The sequence below is a fragment of the Psammomys obesus genome, unplaced genomic scaffold (assembly GCF_907164565.1).
Source record: "Psammomys obesus unplaced genomic scaffold, mPsaObe1.curated_primary_1811, whole genome shotgun sequence".
In the NCBI taxonomy this organism is placed as follows: domain Eukaryota; kingdom Metazoa; phylum Chordata; class Mammalia; order Rodentia; family Muridae; genus Psammomys; species Psammomys obesus.
Window position 1 is genome coordinate 2,924,528 of NW_026594216.1, and position 18,401 is coordinate 2,942,928.

Below are 18,401 nucleotides of genomic sequence, written 5' to 3' on the forward strand. Positions count from 1 at the left end.
CCTTCCTTCCTTCCTTCCTTCCTTCCTTCCTTCCTTCCTTCCTTCCTTCCTTCCTTCCTTTCCTTTCCTTTCCTTTCCTCCCTCCCTCCTCCCTCCCTCCCTCCCTCCCTCCCTCCTTCCTTCTTTCCTTCCTTCCTTCCTTCCTTTCTCTCTTTCTCTTTCTCTCTCTCTCTCTCTCTTTCTTTCTTTCCAGCTATTGGGAATAAGATTGTTTTCCTTTTCACTATGTTTGTTTTGCTATATAGAAAAGCTACTGGTTTTCTATATGTTGGCTTTATGCTATGCTACTCTGCTGATGGTGTCACCACATCTAAGAGTTCTGTGGTAAGGTCTTATGAATATAAAATCATGTTATCTGAAAATAAGAAGGATTTGTTTCCTTCTTATTTGTATCTCTTTGATTCTTTGCCTTATTACTCTTGCTAGTGCTTCAGACACTGAACTGAATAATAGAAATACTGAACACTTTAGCCTGTTCCTGATTTTAGAGGTAATTCTTTCAATTTGCTCCATTCAGTAAAAAGTTGTCTATAGGTTTGTCACATGTAGCTTTTATTCTGTATAATCTATCTGTTCCTAGCCTTTTCAGGACTTTTATTATAAAGAGGTATAAAATTTTGTCAGAGGTTTTTTTCTGCATCTGTCGAGATGATCATGTGATTTCTGTTCTTGGTTCTACTATGTGATCTATACTTTATTGGCTTGGGTATGTTGAACCATTTTTTAAAAATTATTTTGTACATATGAGTGTTTTTCTGGCTCGTGTGTGTGTGTGTGTGTGTGTGTGTGTGTGTGTGTGTGTACCAATGTGTCTGCAGTGCCCACAACATGAGAACAGGGCATCAGATCCATTGGAACTGCAGCTGCAGACAGTTGTAAGCTGCTATGCAGGTGCTGGGTTGACTCCAGGTCCTTTGGAAGAGCAGCCAGTGTTTTTAACTCCTGAGATACCTCTCCAGTTCCTGTTTCTTACATCCTTGGAAGAAAACTAACTTGATCACAGTGCATAATCTTTTAAATGTGTTATTGTCTCCTGTTTACCTGCAAATATTTTATTGAGGATTTTTGCATCATAATGAAGCAAAAAATTAGTTTTTTGAAAAGGCAAAGATTGACAAACCCTTAGATTGACAGAATATGGGTTTTTTCCCCTCTTGCATAAGGCTAGAAATCATTTTCTTGTATTTCCTTTGACAGCATTAGGATTAAAACACATTCCAACCCCAAGCTTTACGAAAGCTCCAAGTGTAGTACCAGTCAGCTTATGTGCATAGGAAAGCAGCCAGATGGACACACTCTTCCACAACATGGTCAAAGCGGAAACTCGAGGGCACTTTGACTGGAAAACATTGACATTGTGGGATGTTTCTAAGGTGACACTTGTCTGTTAGAGCATGCTCATGAAAGGGAAGTTGGGCTCAGATGCGAAATCATTACATGAGCGGATAAAATCAGAGCTGTTAATACCGCAGCCCACGATACATTTAAACACAAGCGGTGAGAGGGATTCTCAGCAGATATGGAGACATTTTGCATTGGGACAAGTAAAAGCTGGAGTATAATTTCACAGAAACACATCAAAATAGAAAACGACACTGGAACATAATAATAAGTATCTGAAAACTGCATTTTATTTGTATGCCACCTGAATGTCACTGTCATATAAATTATAGAATAAAACTTGAGGAAACACCGAAACATTTTTCAGACACATTAATTCAGTACATAACCAAGCCCCTCGCGCGCTGCTTCAGTAGGAGCTATTTGTATTGAACAACATAGTCATACTTTTTAAAGGAAAATCTCATCGAATGAGCTTTCTGTCAACTCCGTGTTTGTGTCACCCTTACATCTGTAAGATGCAGCATGATAAGTTTAGAATTGAAAATGAGATACCAAGACTTCTCAAAACTCAAAACGTCAGGCATTAAGAATTAGATTTTTTAGAATCACTGCTAATTTCTTATTAATTAATTAATTAATTAATTAATTAATTAATTAATGCGTTTTCAAGACAGGGTTTCTCGGTGTAGCCCTGGCTGTCCTGGAACTCACTCTGTAGACTAGGCTGGCCTTGAATTCAAGGATCTGCCTGCTTCTTCCTCCCAAGTGCTGGGATTAAAGGCATGTGCTACCATGCTCAGCATGTTCTTATATTGATAAAAATTGGACAAGCATATTTTGAATCTGTTTCAAAATCACATCCAAATGTTAAAAGCTTAGAGTATTAAGACATAGTTTCTGAGCTGGTGAGAGGGGGAAAGGGCCCTAAATTCCTTCATTTGTATCTCTGAATATTTCATTGTCCAATTTTGGTGTCTTTTAGCTTAGCGACTTTTAATTTGACAGAGTGCTAAAGGCAATCTATAGTGGCTCTCTCTGTAATATTTGAATCCAGTTTTCTCCAAATAGTGAAAATGCCTGGAAAGGATTATTATGTACATTATTCTATTTCCAGCAATATATAATTGCAAGTGGTGTAGTTTTCTTGAGGGTGGAATCCAGAGCCTCACGCCTGCTGAACCGTCTAAACCTGCCAAGGGCTTTTAAAATTCAGTAAGAATATTAAGTTGGAAAGCAGATTTTCATTCTGTAAAGTGGACGATGATATTAGCTCTCTGCCCATGCATTTATCTTGTTCTTTAATCATCTGGTTAACCTTTCAGCATCGACTCTGATGGGACAATGACAGTGGACTGGAATGAATGGAGGGACTACTTCTTATTTAACCCTGTGACAGACATTGAGGAAATCATCCGTTTTTGGAAACACTCTGTTGTAAGTTTGCTTTATGTATCTGTATCTCCAAGCCACAGGGAGAGTGCTGATGCAGGAAACACAACTCTTGCCCCAAAGGAGACAGGAGATAGTTTATTCTGTAGCTAAATGAAGGCCTGGCCTGGGAACATAGATTCAGGTTACTCTAAATTTGGTGTTCTAACATGGAAATATTTCCATGAGGTTTTTATACTAGCAGAGCAAAGAAAATTGTAAATCAAAATACTTTTTAAATACATTGGTGGGGTCCATAGCAGAAACTTCCCTGCTTTGCTATGGACCTCAGATGCTGGGATGATGTTCTTAGCCCATGGGTTAGTGGAATCTAGGGGTCCATTCATATCTTTCAAAGGGTTTACCTAATAGTAACAAGGATGTTAGGTCACAGACAGAGGAAGAGACTAAATACATATTAAGGGGGATAAAGGTAGTTAATAAGGGGGATAAAGGTAGTTAATGTGTTGGCTCTAAACCTGCAGCATTGCAACCTTTCCACATCACTGACGTTCTAATCAGGCTGTCAGCCTTTGCAGTCACTTTTTCTAAATGGAAATCTGCTTGACAGTACTAACCACCCGAGAGCACCATAACACCCTGCAAGGGTGGCCAAGAGAGTCCACGTGTGTTTTAACTTCTAGAATCCTGTTTATTCTATTAGGTACAGATTTATAGAGTATCTTTAGAGTCCCCGAGGCAGCATAAATACAGCTCTTCTCAAAACTTGGAAGAATCCCATCTTGACGAGCAGGCTCTCTGGGTTTCACTGACATTCAGGGCTTGTGCCATAGGGAAATCTGGTAGTCAGAGGACAGGCGTTACTCAAATCTTCCCTGCACTTCCAGGTTGCTAAAGGTGAGACAGCCTCGGGTCCCTCCTGAGGTTCTGCTTGTTAGTCAGGCTGCCTAGATTTAGTGCTGTCCTAAGGTGGCTCGTTGAATGCTTGCTGTGTCCCACCAGTGTATACACCACAACATATCATTAACATTCTGCAAAACTATATTGGTGTAAATTAGGTTCTGTGGTCCAGTCTGTTCCTTGAAGCCCCTGGGGACCTTCTGCAGGATCTCCCACTCCTCGTGCTGTGGGTTTGTCTTCTCTACTTGGAGAGAAGTGTCTTTGACTCCCACTCAGTACACCTGGGGTTCACAGTGCCTGTAGTAACAATGCCTAAGCTTACACAGAGCATTGTAAAACCAATTACAAGTACAAATTTTACTGTGTGAACTTTGTATTATATCTTTGGGGACAGTTGATAACATTTGATGTTATAATCATTAACCTATTTTATTGGTAACAAATGAAAGAAGAGGGTGTTACTACCAAAGTGTGGCTCATTACCTTTCATGCCCGTAACGATTTATGTGAAGGCCATTTTTTTTGTGTGTGTGTATATTGTCCTAGGGCCTGGAGCATGCTAAGAAAGCGCTCTATGACCTAGTTAGACCTACCACAGCATTTAGATAATTCAGTTGCAAAAATATCATGATGATAAAACTGTTCTTAAACTATATAGAAGATGAGTATAGGGCTATTTATGTGCCTGGTTTAATTTTAAAAGTTACATATTTGAATTTATATATAAATATACTTCATGGCATAGAGAGCAGGGGACATAACTGAGACAGAGTGTCTGCAGTGCGGACTGGCTACTGTGTGACTTTCTAGCATTGTGGAAAGTGATGGACAGGGATCCACTAAATGTGGTATAAGACGTTGCCCTTACAAAAAAAGTCACCAGATCTGACAAAAAAGACAAGGTTGTGTTTGTTGGGCCCGCTTCTGTAACTGACAGTTCCCAGTCCCTGGACGTTGATTCTGCATTCTGTGCAGTGCGACAAAACTTTTCCGTGCACTCAGCTTGGTTCACTGTCAGTCCCAAGGAAGAGCCTTGATTCTAACAGTAAAAGCTCTGACCCAAAACCAAAGTTCCGGCCTTGTCTATTGGAGACTTAAGAACTGTGGGATCTCTTTGCATTTTACCAGGGAATTGACATAGGGGATAGTTTGACTATTCCGGATGAATTCACAGAAGATGAGAAGAAGTCAGGACAGTGGTGGAGGCAGCTCCTGGCAGGAGGCGTGGCTGGCGCCGTCTCAAGAACCAGCACCGCACCTTTGGATCGCCTCAAGGTCATGATGCAGGTGAGCCTCGCCTGTGTGTACAGGCGCAGAAAGCAGGCCACGTCTCATTAACACTCAGATTAGGCACATGTCTAAGTATCTGGTACTGTTTCACTAAACTGCAAATTCTTAAAGCTTGGGGGTAATGAAATTTTAGTCTTTGATAGTCTGTGACTTTAAATGTTTCATTAAAGCTAGGCATGGTGGTACAGGCCTTTAATCCCAGCACTCAGGGAGGCAGAGGCAGGTGGATCTCTGTGAGTTAGAGGCCAGACTGGTCTACAAATTGAGTCCGGGCCAGCAAGGCTACACAGAGAAACTCTGTCCAAAAAATATGATGACAATAACAACAGCAATAATAATGAAAATAATAAATAAAAATACAAAAAGAAATAAATTGTTTAGTTAAAAAAAAACTCTCTCTGCTATTATAGGGTTCTCATTAAATTACTTACACTTTCTTTGATTTTAGAAAGCAGAGGATTTCTCAAATGTAGATAGTTGGTGATAAGAATATAATTTCAAAAGTGATTGTAGAGCTGTTAGCAGAAAAGACCTGGGTCTGTAGACAGGCTTGGCTGCTTCCTGATGTTGGGCTGGCCACATGGAGAGAAGAGAAAAGAAAGACCACCCATTTGTGTGCATGATGGTAACCCATTTAATCTTCATGGCCGCTCAGGGGAACAGATGGTTTGCCTTCATTTTACATACGAGAAAACTGAGGCTGTAAGAATGAAAAAGAGATGAGGCATGTTGTAGCTTAATTTCCAGAGCCCTTGGCTCCTACCCTGTGTTTGACCTCTGAGAGCTCATGTTTCCTCCCACAATGGGCAGAGTAGCGAACAAGGATGGCTCTAAGGTTTAGCTTATTATAACTATTGGCATACTGGAACAATCTAGAAGAGCACAGTAGTTGCGTAAGAATGTTTTGTGTTATTTTATGTGTGTAGGTGTTTTTCCTGGATGTATGTATGTGCAATGCATGCATATGGTTTCCCAGAAGAAGGTGCCAGGTCCCCCGAAACTGGGCTTACAGAGGGTTAGAAAGATGCTATGTGGGTTCTGCGAACCAAACCCGTGTCCTCTGCAAGAGCAGTGAGAGCCCTTAACCACAAAACCAGCTCTACAGTTCCTTAAAATGTTTAAATAAAGCTGTGCTTTTATACCCACAGTCAGCATGTTTTTATTTTTAAATTGTTTGAACAAAATTTTCTGACAATATTTTAAGCTACCATTCATTCACAGTATATCCAATTCCAAAATGTAGCTCACACTTTATAGAAAATGAGAGGGAATTGATAGATGCCTCCCTCCCTCCCTCCCTCCCTCCCTCCCTCCCTCCCTCCCTCCCTCCCTTCCTCCTTCCTTCCTTCCTCCCTCCCTCCCTCCTTTCCATCCTTCCTTTCTTGTTTTTGTTTTTATGAGACAGGGTTTCTTTGTGTAGCCTTGGTTGTCCTGGACTTGCCTTGTAGACCAGGCTGGCCTTGAACTCACAGAGATCCTCTGCCTCCACTGGTGCCCCGATTACAGGCGTGTGCCACTGTGCCCAGCACTTTTCTTTAATATTGTAGTAAACTGACTTTGAGACAGCTTGAATAGGCACACGTCTTTTCCTTTGCCATATGTTATCATGAAGTTTATTATGTAAAATAAAATAGATATGTTAAGAGTATAGTTTCTCCGCATCTAAAGGGTTTTCCAAAGTCTCCTACAAGGTTAGATGGCCTCATAAAATACACTCTTTGGCTTGGTTTATTGCCAGGATGAATTATGGATTCAGATTGATCAAGGGAAGATAGTACAGTGGGCAGAGTCCAGGAAAGTACCAAACGCAGGGCTGCTTTTGTGCATGCCCTATGCTGCTCTAACACCTTCCTTTCCTGGTGCTGATGTGTTCGGCTCAGACCTACTTTAGAGAAGTGTATCAACAATGTGCAGGAATATTCCATGGCCACTCTGTTTTTATTTGTAGGTTCATGGTTCCAAATCAATGAATATATTTGGAGGCTTTCAGCAGATGGTAAAAGAAGGAGGAATACGGTCCCTTTGGAGAGGAAATGGCACAAATGTTATTAAAATCGCTCCTGAGACAGCTGTTAAGTTCTGGGCTTATGAACAGGTAATTGTTATCATCCATGGAAATGATTAACAAAAGGAGTTAGCTAACAGATTCAGTAAAGATTAGCATGCAGTGCTTTGGGGATTCATTCCTAATATTTCACAAGGAGATTCCTTATGGGAGACTAGAATTAGATAAACTCAGTGATTCCACACAGCTGATTTCCAGGATTTTTGGATGCCATCATAGCATTTATAGAGGGAGGCTTTCTCCATCCTCTTTTCTAAGTAGCTCTTCAAAGAATGCTCTTAGGAGACTCAATGTGAATTCCTAGTGGACACAGAGCAGTTAATCTATATTTTATGAAAGTACTCCTGAAATGAAAACCTTTCAGATGAATTCCTTTGTGCGAATGGAATTGTATTAAAAAAGTTGAAAAGTTCCGTGAAGGCGGGGGTCTGGCTTCTCCCCGCATGCCAGCACCCAGGCAGAGCCCAGCACAGCTGACGCGATGAGTGTTTGTTGAGGGAGTGGATGAGAAAGTAAAGGAAGACCCTTGCCTTCCTGTCAGCATCTCTGCTGGCCAGATGGAAAAGCAGTGGCTTTAGAGGTCGGCTTCTCCTACAGATATTAGCAGAACTACTGCAGCTTCTAGAAAAAAAATTTTTTTTGTCATTCTTTTCTGTTATTGTTCATCATAACCTATGTGCGACTTCAAGTTTAACTCCACACTGTAGTTTCTTATTTGGATAAGTTTAATGTTATTCCAGATAGTTTGTCCTAGAGAAGTACAACTCTTTTGAAATGACCAGGGCTAGCGGTGTGCATTCCTTGACTTGGAAAATAGAGAAGCAAAAAGCAGCGGGTCTCAGTCTTTACATGGAGACCATTCTGGGGAAATGAAATTTTCTGATTTGAATGCCTGAGCATTCAGATTATGACTAATATTATGATATGAATGCCAGAGCCTAAGATACATATTCAGATACAATGCTGTTGCTTTAATATGCGGAAACTCGCTGTACCTGAAAGCCCCCACACAGCACACTTGATCCTGCTTGTCAGATTCTTATTCTGGCTTCCCCAACAGGCTTACCCCTTCCTTCCACTCCCTGTTTTAAATGATGCTGGGATTTGAACTTAGGATGCTGCATGTGCCAGGCAAGAGCTCTGTCATTGAATTCTTTTGCCAGCCCCGTGGTAATCTAATTGACAACCCACTTCCCAGGAGACAGTCAGCATTAAGCCCTACTTTTCTGCTAGGACGACTGTTAAGGTAGAGGGTCCATCTTGAAGCATCTCATCATGTAAGTGGACCGATTCCTAGGGTCTGATTTGTGTTTTGCAGCTGGAAAGTACCACCAAAGGTGTGGTTTAAACAATAGACATTTACTTCTCATAGTTTTCAAGCTTAAAGAGAATCAGATCAAGGGGCCAGACAGTGGAGACCCTCTTCCTGGCTTCTTGCTCTGTTGTCATATGGCCTTGGTGCATGGTTTGGGCATAGTGTTAGCTAACTTGCATGCCTTCTGACAAAGATGCTAGCTGTGTCCTGAGGCCTCAGAACTTCTTCTAACCATAGTTGTCCCCAAAGGCCCCATCTCTCAATACCATCATGATGGAGGTTAGGGTTTAACATAAGAATTTGGGAGGAGCACAGTTACCCTAAAGTAGCTATTAATATGCATTTTAAAACTCTTTTTTTCCACAGTACAAGAAGTTGCTTACTGAGGAAGGACAAAATATAGGTACCTTTGAGAGGTTTATTTCTGGTTCGATGGCTGGAGCAACTGCGCAGACTTTTATTTATCCCATGGAGGCAAGTACCGTTGTGGTCTGACTGCTTGGTGCCGTGTGCACTGGCCAGCTGTGGTTGTGCACTAAGCTAACACAAGCTCAACAGTTTAAAACAAGGCTTTACCACCCCCGGTTGGGAGTCTGGGTTTCCCTGGCTCTTGTCAAGGCATCAGCCAGGGCTGCAGTCATCTAGAGGCTAACCTGGGGCAGGTCTTCTCTCAGGCTCACTCATGTGGCTGCTGCCAGGGCTCGCTGGCTGTTGGCTGGAAGCATCATTCTCTTATACAAGCCCTTCTAGATGCTCTGTGTGTCTCTACAGAATGGCAGCCTGCTTCCTTTATAGTCAGTGCTGCTATGGGTGAGGAGAGAGAGAGAGAGAGAGAGATACTGTGATTGATGAAAACTGCTGTCTTCACTTTCCTGGTACCTGGCTGGCTGACCCTGGTGCCATGTAGGAGGGGACCATGCAAAGCAGAGCATCCCTGGAGGCAGGATTCTTAGGGGCCATCTCAGAGGCTGGCTGCCGCGGTGCTGATAGGAATTATTCTTCTCTAGGAGCTTTTGTACTATAACCGCAGTCATGGTTGTAGGCTGGTCATGCCATCTAGGCATCATTCCAGTAAAGCATGGGCTGGCTGGCAAACTGTGGACTGTCGTGTACAACCTGAGCTGTGTTACACCTGGAAAAGGCAGGGAGAAAGCAAAGGAAAAGTGAAGACTGTGTTACAGACCATATTTGAGGCTTGCAAAGATTGAAATATTTACTGTTTGGCCTTTTTGTAAAGTGTTGGCCAACTCCTACTTTAAAGCAAAACTCACACTATAGATGTGGATAATTTTATGGACACAGCGAGTGTTTTTCAATAACTGATAAGACTTAAGCAGAGTATACTCTTCATTTGAGCCTCTTTGTGATACTCATGTCAATAGATGTGTGTGTGTGTGTGCACACGCACTTGTGTGCATACGCGTGTTTGTGTGGGGTGCACGTGTGTTTGCATGTGCCTGTGGGGGCCAGAGGTCAACCCCAGCTGTCATTTATCAGGAAACACTGTGTACCTTGCTTTTGAGACTGGGTCTCTCACTGGCCTGAGCTCAGTGATACAGTCTAGGTTGACTGGTCTAGAGTTCTACACGGCTAACCTCCAGGGACCTCAGGCATCCACTCCCCTGCCTGGCTTCGTATGTAGGTTTTGCGGGTCAAAATCAAGTCCTCATGTTTGTGCCGTAAGTGCTTTGTAGGCTGAGCTACCCCTGAGTCTCTAGAGGTGTTTTTATGTCACTCCACACACCCTTCATTTCACCTATTGCCATCACCTTCCCACCTCTCCACCCCAACGCTGTGCTTCAAGCTGATGACACCGGGACTGTCCCCAACACCGCTATCTTCTTCACCTTCCTTGCCAACTAATTTTATTATGACATCAAAAGGATTGTCTGGTCCACATTTAATTTTTTGGCAAAGCCCTCCTTCAGAGTCTCTATGAAATAACTGGCCCTTTGTGGCTCTAATTTTAGCTTCTCAATGGAAGTAACAACTGAGGGAGAATCTGTCAGCAGACTGGACATTCTCTTGAGAGACAGAATCTTTCTAGTGCCTTATAAAGTCAGTACTTTCGAATTGTTTGATGAAATGCCAATGACACTGTGTTGCGTTTTTTGGTAACTAGGTTTTGAAAACCCGGCTAGCTGTAGCCAAAACTGGACAATACTCTGGCATTTATGGCTGTGCCAAGAAGATTTTGAAACAGGAAGGCTTCGGGGCTTTCTACAAAGGCTATGTTCCCAATCTACTAGGCATCATCCCTTATGCAGGCATCGATCTCGCTGTGTATGAGGTGAGGGAGGGCACAGCTGGGTGTCTGCGTGCAGAGCAGGTGGACAGCGGGCTGCCGTCGACTCTGACTTGGTGTCAAGGCTGGGAGAGTGCAAGAGAACCGTTTGCGACTGGACTGCCTGCAGGCGTGCTCTTTGATCTTGCCAGCACCGTGACTGGGAGCTCACGAATGCACGAGTCATTTTTGTATTAGGTGTCCTTGCATACTTCCTTTTGTTCACCCAGAACATGAGCTCAGATTCGGCTTGGAAGACGGCGTGAGGGAGTTGGTGGGGGCAGGGGCACAGAACAGATGAGCAGAAACTTATTAGGAGCCAAGTGAGTGATGCAGTCACAGAGCTTCGTCCTGTGCCTCTAGGGCTGGGTTCGGGGCTGGATGGGAATGACTGTAAAGTGCAGCCTGGGTGTGGAGATTTGATCTCAGACAGCTTAGCACGTGAGCATGGCTCGCTCAGGTCAGCAAGCTGTGGGGTCTCCCCTGCCACCTGGGCCATTTAATAACTCGGGAATCTGACAACCATTTTACTGAACATATGCTGTATTCAAACCTTTACCTTAGACACTGGATTGAAAGAAGGACTCGGGGCCTTTAAGAACCCAGAGTTCTGGTGGGGAGATGGGCGAGGCCACAGGCCGACTTCAGCATTGTTAGTCATGGGAGCGAGATCTCGCAGGTAGAACTAGGTAGATAGTATATTTTTAAAAAGTACTAGCATGTATTTTTATCCTTAAAATGTTTTATTTTTAAAGAAAGTAAAATATCATTTATTTGACAACAGGAAACAACCCTGATCATGTTTACACTGAAGGAACATGGGGCTGAGTATCTCCTTTGTTGACTGTCCTCTTTGTGTTGGGCAGCTTTTGAAATCTTATTGGCTGGAAAACTTTGCTAAGGACTCTGCTAACCCTGGCGTGATGGTGCTGCTGGGCTGTGGAGCGCTATCCAGCACCTGCGGGCAGCTGGCCAGCTACCCCCTGGTTTTAGTGAGGACTCGCATGCAGGCACAAGGTGAGTTTGGGATGCAGGATGGCTTTGATGACCCTTTGTGTCACTCACGTGCTTTTGGAACTCTCTCCTTCTCCGTGTGTGTGTGTGTGTGTGTGTGTGTTATTGTTTCTCCTTTATAGACATAATCCAAACCCTTTAGGAACATAAGGTTTGACATCTAGCGGATTTGTACTTAGGTCTTTGCTGCATGTCTTTTTTTTTTTTTTTTTTTGTCTTGTCTTGTCTTCCATGAACAGGGATTAGGAAAATTAGCAGCAGTACGTGTAAAGAATTTGGTAGTTACTAACCTCTCAAGGTAAACAGTGGCTAGACTGCTTATCAGTGCTGTTCAGACCCCAAGCTTGGCACCAACCCCCCCCCCCCTTCTGTGTGGCGTTCTCTCTGATGGCTCCCAGGCTGCACTACCCTGACGACTGTTTTCCTGCTGGTTCCTGCTGTCCGTTGCTGCCTGCTCTGTGGAAGCATGTTTGTCTTTCTTTGGCAATCTCTGTCTTTCTTTCCTGCTCTTCTCTTTCCCTCTACTGTAATTTCTCTTACGAATGCATAAGGGGCATTCGTGGCTCACTCAACCCCTCTTCCCGGAGCAGCCACCTCCTCCTTTAACCAAGCAGTAAGTCACTTGTTGACATGCCTGAGCCATCACTGGGACTGGACACGCCTTCATATGGATGCTAGGGCTGGAGAATGCAACAATGTCAGTTGTGAACCTGTTCATGGTAGAGTGCAAAAGACACAGAGGCAACCACAAAATGGCCCTTCAAAACATGTTGTGGCATCAGTTCTAGTCCAGCTCTAGCTGAAGCCTGGGAATGCAGTGGAAGCTGGCTGGGCACAGGCCTGCACTGCTGTATTTGAGGAGTTTAGAGGTCATCACGTCTGCCGAGAGGAAGAAGAAATAGCGGGCTAAACGTGCCCAGCCTCTCAGATAGCCGTTGTGACCACTTTGGGAGCTTGATACTACTACTATCCACATTTGCCAAATGACTGGCAGGTCAAAACAGCCAAAGGGTGTCCACAGAGTTATGCATTTGAGCTGGAGTCTGGTTGGAGTTCAGACCCATGCAAGGATTTAAACTGCTGCACAGTGAGCCTCCCGCTCCTGTCAGAGCTGGTCCAGACCTAGCATGGCTGCCAGGATCTGACATTTTTCATCAAGGCCCAAACATTCCATATCTCTTCAGACATTTCTTGTAACTCTTCAGAGTTTCCGGAATAAATTTCAAAGTTCTTAGTGGGAGTTCCAAAGTCTTTAGCAGCCATGTCATGCCTCAGGTTTAGCTCCTTCTGTTCCCTGACCCCAACTATGCTGCTGTGTGACTTTTCCTGTGAGTGCCAGAGTGGACTGTGTGTTCACCCAGACAGGGCAAGGACGGACCAAAGATACAGGCCCACCCCCGTCTAGCGTAGTGCATTGGTGAGTTTGCTGGGATGAGTACTGGAGTGTGGGTGATTGCTCCTTTCAGGGGCTTGAGCAACTCAACGACAGCTGCGCCACCACACCTCATCCTGCAACCAGCGCAGGCAACCACCCACAGAAGCTGAATCCATGGAGCTCCCTGCATAAACTGCAAAAAAACTTGTGCTGGAGTCTCCTGTCCACTGTAGTTATAACTGCTCGTGTAACCCCGGGGATCGGGGACAGCCCTGTGAATCATCAGAATCTATCTGAGCTTGGCAAGTTTTCTTTACTTCCTCAGTCTTAGGAGTCTCCTTGACCTTGTGGGAATGCTTCAGTTGGGGGGAAGCAGCTACCCAGCATGTGGGCATCTCTGGCCCCTTGGGATGCCATGGGTAATACTCACATCCGGTGATCACCATGCTCTCCTCCCCGATGCCTGCTCCTGCCTTTGTCTTTTGCTTGTACCAACCATATGGGCTGCTTCCTTCTCTCCCTCCTCCTTTTCAACTCCTACTTTCTTCACTTCCTTCTCTCCCCCTGTTGAGATAATTACAAGGCCCGAGTCTCTTACAGTCCTTCTAAAACTTCTCCAAATCTTCCCTTCTCCTGTTATCCAATTTTTAAAAAACTTTTTATTGCATCTTTGTGAGTTTCATTATCTAGTCCAACTCATCTCCCCATCCCCCTTTATTCTCCCTTCACCCTTGCACCCTCCCCCCCAAATAAAACATACACATCAACAAACCAATAAATACAACAACAAAAAAGAAACTATAGAAAACATCTCATCGTGGAAGCTGTAGTGTGGCACAGTGTGTCCCACAGTGCATCCCTCTGTCCACACATCTCCACTTGCAACTGTTCATTGCGGTGGGTCATAGGTCTGGTTTGAGGTCTCGGGCCCATGTGCAGTGGTGGAGTGCCGGAGTTAAAAGCGCTGCACTTGAGCGTCACCAACCGCAGCTTCTTGGTTTTGCTACTTGCTAACTAGGGGTTCAAGACAAGGCTCCCTATCTTTCCAAGTTTCTAATTCTTCATTTATGAACTATGCTCATTTATTCTGAAGGGCTAGCATAGGACGCAGCACAGAGCAATCCACGATGAGCTGCTGTGGCCGTCGCTGTGGTGGGCGCTGCACAGAGAGAGTTGCTTTTGAAATTGATTTTCATCCGTTTGTTATGCTCTAGATACAATAATAATGCTTGAATAGTGCACTAGCCTGGTTCCCTCTTCCAATTTGTACTTACCTGTTTTGTTGGTTTGCTTGTCTGTTTGCTAGCCATGGTGGAAGGAGCCCCACAGCTGAACATGGTGGGCCTTTTTCAGCGAATCGTCTCCAAAGAGGGAATGCCAGGACTTTACAGAGGCATTGCCCCAAACTTCATGAAGGTGCTCCCCGCTGTTGGCATCAGCTATGTGGTATACGAAAATATGAAGCAGATGCTAAACATAGCTCAGAAGTGACCAGTCCACACCTTTGCTTTTCCATGATGACCAAGACTGTCAGTGCTCTCCAGTGACAAATGGGATTGCAGCAAGTCTGTCAGAAAAAAAAGAGTATCTGTGATCACTGCAGGCGTTTGGGTTTGGTTTTATACCTTCAGTAATGTGCAAAATCATATTTTCAATAAGTGAAGCACACAATTTAGTTTTGCTGATAAAGATCTGTGCCCTGTACCTTAAACCTGAAAATGTACTGGCTTGAGATGAAATAATTTTGTGTGGTAGGATTACAGTCACCAATCTCTGTTCTGATTGGTTCAAGATAATGCCAACTTGTTTACAGCCAAGTGTTTTTTTTTTTTTTTAAACAAAATGATCAGAAAACCGTGGGACATAAATTGTATATATTTTAGATGTCTTTATAGACCTGAAATTCCCTGACAGAAACATTAGTAGAAAGATCACTGTATTTAAAATCAACCTTATGTGGTTTATAATCCTCATCTGTAAGCAGAATAGGAATGAAGTATAGAAGCCAAATTTGTGTGTGGAGGAGCAGTAAGATAATATTTGTTCCAGTGGACATGCTTCTTTTCTACTTGCATTACCATTTGGTCCTCAATTTTAGAATTTGATTGTTATATATATTGCTAAATTATTATTTGGAAGATCCTATTTATTCTGTCATTGCTTTGAAAAACATCAATGAACAAAACCGTTGACTTGCACCATTTCCTAGAGAGCATCTTGGTTTTGTTTTTGTTTGTTTGTTTTTAGTTTTTTAATCAAATTCTCTTAACCAGGAAGGTTCCTTGGAACCTTTATAGTAATCTGAAATTGCTCTTTTTATGACTTGAGTGTTGATTTCGCTTCCCTCCTGCTGTTGAAGTCTTTTGAACCTTTGCTTCTCAGATAGGGTGACACAGGATAAGACACCAGCATAGTTCGATAGTGGTATGTGTTCATCTTACTCACTTTAACAAAAGGCTCAATCTGTAAACTTATACATATATATTTTCACTTGTCTCAAGATTTAGGAAGATGACAGAAAAATGATAGTATCAATAGTATTTCAATTTTTTACAAAGCTGATTTTGTAGTCAATTATCTTTTATGATTTGTTTTTATTAGAACTTTAAAAAGTTTTATTTCTTCTATAAGAAGATATTTGATATTCTTAGCCTGATAGTATTGGCATACACCTTTAATCACAGCACTCAGGAGGCAGAGGCGGGCAGATCTCCGAGTTCAAGGCCAGTCTGGTCTAGAGAGAGAGAGAGAGAGAGAGAGAGAGAGAGAGAGAGAGATCCAAGACATCCAGGGCTACACAGAGAAACCTATCTCAAAACACTAAAACAAAACAAAACAAAAGAGATAGTTTTAGCATTTTAAGATTTAGTCCGTATACTTATTTGGTTTCTGGTAATTTCTGTTATAATAGCTTTCTGAAATATCTAGTGACATGGAAGTCGTTGCCTTTAACCTACCTACCTCTTTTATTTTTTGAACCAAAGAGAAAAGATGGTCGTGTGTTTATGAAACTTATTCTAAAATATAGTTTGATGTGTTCTCCTGATACCTGTTATTTTCTCGGTATTTTTATACTGCGTAAGGAAAGGAAGGGACCGCACTTTGTCTTTAGGGTTACTGTACTTTTGAGTAATACATAGAATGACAGTATTAAAGTACACGATTCATTCCTGTTTTGCTCATAACAATTATGGAAATGCATAATTCTGTGAATGTTTTTGGAATCTCCTGCTGGTGAAAACTATGAAAATATTCATAGCTCATATGACATTAGATTGTCCTCTGTTGAACATGTGTAACGTATGACTGATTTACCTGTGCATCTTGTATCTTTTGGAGAAAAAAAACCCTCCTGTTGAAGACACCTTATCCTGCTATTGCTACACAGTTACTGCTCATTTGTATTAAAGATATTTGTCTGTTTTTAAAATGACTTGTTTTCTACTTGTCTTAGTTTCCTCTCTGTTGCTATGACAAAACACTTTGCCAAAAAGCAACTGAGGGAGGAAAAGGTTATTTCACCTTCCAGGCTATACGGTCCTCACTGAGAGAAGTCAGAGCAGGACAGAATCAGGGACCTGGGCTATCCCTCCTACAACTGACAGTGAAGACAATCTCCCACAGACATGTTCCCAGGACAGTCTGATTTGGGCAATCTCTGGCACTTTCCCAGAAAATTAGGAATAGTGCTACCTTAAGATCCAGCTATATCACTGCTAGGCATATATCCAAAAGATGCTCAAGTACATAACAAGGACATTTGCTCAACTGTGTTCATAGCAGCTTTATTTGTAAACAACCCAGATGTTCCTCAACTGAGGAATGGATGCAGAAATTGTGGTACATTTACACGATGAAATACTACTCAGCAATTAAAAACAAGGAACTTTGCAGGCAAATGATGGGACCTAGAAAAGATCATCCTGAGTGAGTTATTCCAGAAGCAGAAAGACACACATGGTATATACTCACTGGTAAGTGGATATTAGACATAAAATATAGGATAAACATACTAAAATCTGTACACCTAAAGAAGCTAAACAACAAGGAGGACCCTGGGTAAGATGCTCAATCCTCATTCAGAAAGGCAAGCAGGATAGACCTTGGAAGAAGGTGAAAACAAGGAAAAAGACAGGAGCCTACCACAGATGGCCTCTGAAAGACTCTACCCTGGAGGGTATTAAAGCAGATGCGGAGACTCATAACCAAACTTTGGGCAGAGTGCAGGGAATCTTATGAAAGAAGGGGGAGATAGAAAGATCTGGAGAGGATGGGAGCTCCACAAGGAAATAAACAGAACCAAAAAATCTGGGCCCAGGGGTCTTTTCTGAGACTGATACTCCAACCAAGGACCATTCATGGATATAACCTAGAACGCTTGCTCAGATGTAGCCCATGACAGCTCATTCTTCAAGTGGGTACCCTAGTAAGGGGAACAGGGACTGTCTCAGACATGAACTCAGTAGCTGGCTCTTTGATCACCTCCCCCTGAAGGGGGAGCAGCCTAGCCAGGCCACAGAGGAAGACAATGCAGCCAGTCCTGATGAGACCTGATAGGCTGGGGTCAGAGGGAAGGGGAGGAGGACCTCACCTATCAGTGGACTTGGGGAGGGGCATGTGAGGAGAAAAGGGAGGGAGGGCAGGATTAGGAGGGAATGAGAGAGGGGCTACAGCTAGGATACAAAGAAAATAACCTGTGTTTAATAAAAAATAAAAAGATTTCCATCTTAGGCAACTCTTTCCTTTGACAGTTGACAGAACTAACTAGGACACTCATTTTGAAAATAAGTTATAAATAATACTTTTTTTGGTGCCGTACATTTATACCACAGACAGTGGCTGAAACAATGCTTTTCACGCCTGCTTTCGTAGAGTCTTTCTCAATCTTTTGCGTTTCCTGAGCAGCTATCATATCCCACATTAGGCACGAGAGACTGCTTCACGTGGTACTCAGGGTACCAAGAAGACTGTGGGCTTGCAAGATTAGCATGGCAACATCTTGGTGAGGAGTGTTTTCATCTTGGAATCGTGTGAAACAGAGCGCAAGCAAGTTTATGAATAAGCAATTGAGCAATTGATGCAAATTAAGCCTAAGTAGAGAATCTTATTCGTAAAAATGAACAAGACTGTGGAGATGGATGGCCACAGGCCTTACCGATGTTGGGAAGAGCATAGGGGCAGGGGCAGGGGCCGCTAGAAGAGGAGTCTGAAGGAGGCCAGGCTCATGCAGATGACTGGTGGGTAGTGAGTGGGGGGGGTCGTCATGCAGGACAGGGGGCAGGCTTTAGGAAGGTTGTTATCTGTACAGTTCTTTCCTGCTTCCTGGCTCTGCAATAGCAGAGGTTCCTTGGTGATGTTCCCCTAAGCAAGATCATAGTTCCCTACTCTCCTGCTCCCTCGCCCCCCCGCTGTCAGCCTGTTCCCT

General features: G+C 43.1%; 1 protein-coding gene across 2 annotated transcripts in view; it reads left to right on the plus strand.

The window, feature by feature from the left end:
* Window positions 1–16,409, plus strand: part of LOC129684904 (calcium-binding mitochondrial carrier protein SCaMC-1) — a 35,734-nt gene extending 19,325 nt beyond the window's left edge. The window contains exons 4-10 of one of the 2 annotated variants that reach the window (XM_055618161.1): window positions 2,667–2,778; window positions 4,762–4,920; window positions 6,872–7,018; window positions 8,670–8,777; window positions 10,426–10,593; window positions 11,454–11,604; window positions 14,283–16,409. In XM_055618161.1, coding sequence (XP_055474136.1) covers window positions 2,667–2,778; window positions 4,762–4,920; window positions 6,872–7,018; window positions 8,670–8,777; window positions 10,426–10,593; window positions 11,454–11,604; window positions 14,283–14,467 — 1,030 coding nt within the window. In that variant the 3' untranslated portion in view covers window positions 14,468–16,409. The remainder of the gene's footprint in view (window positions 1–2,666; window positions 2,779–4,761; window positions 4,921–6,871; window positions 7,019–8,669; window positions 8,778–10,425; window positions 10,594–11,453; window positions 11,605–14,282) is intronic. The other variant, XM_055618162.1, reaches the window with a different exon arrangement.
* Window positions 16,410–18,401: the final 1,992 nt, after the last annotated feature.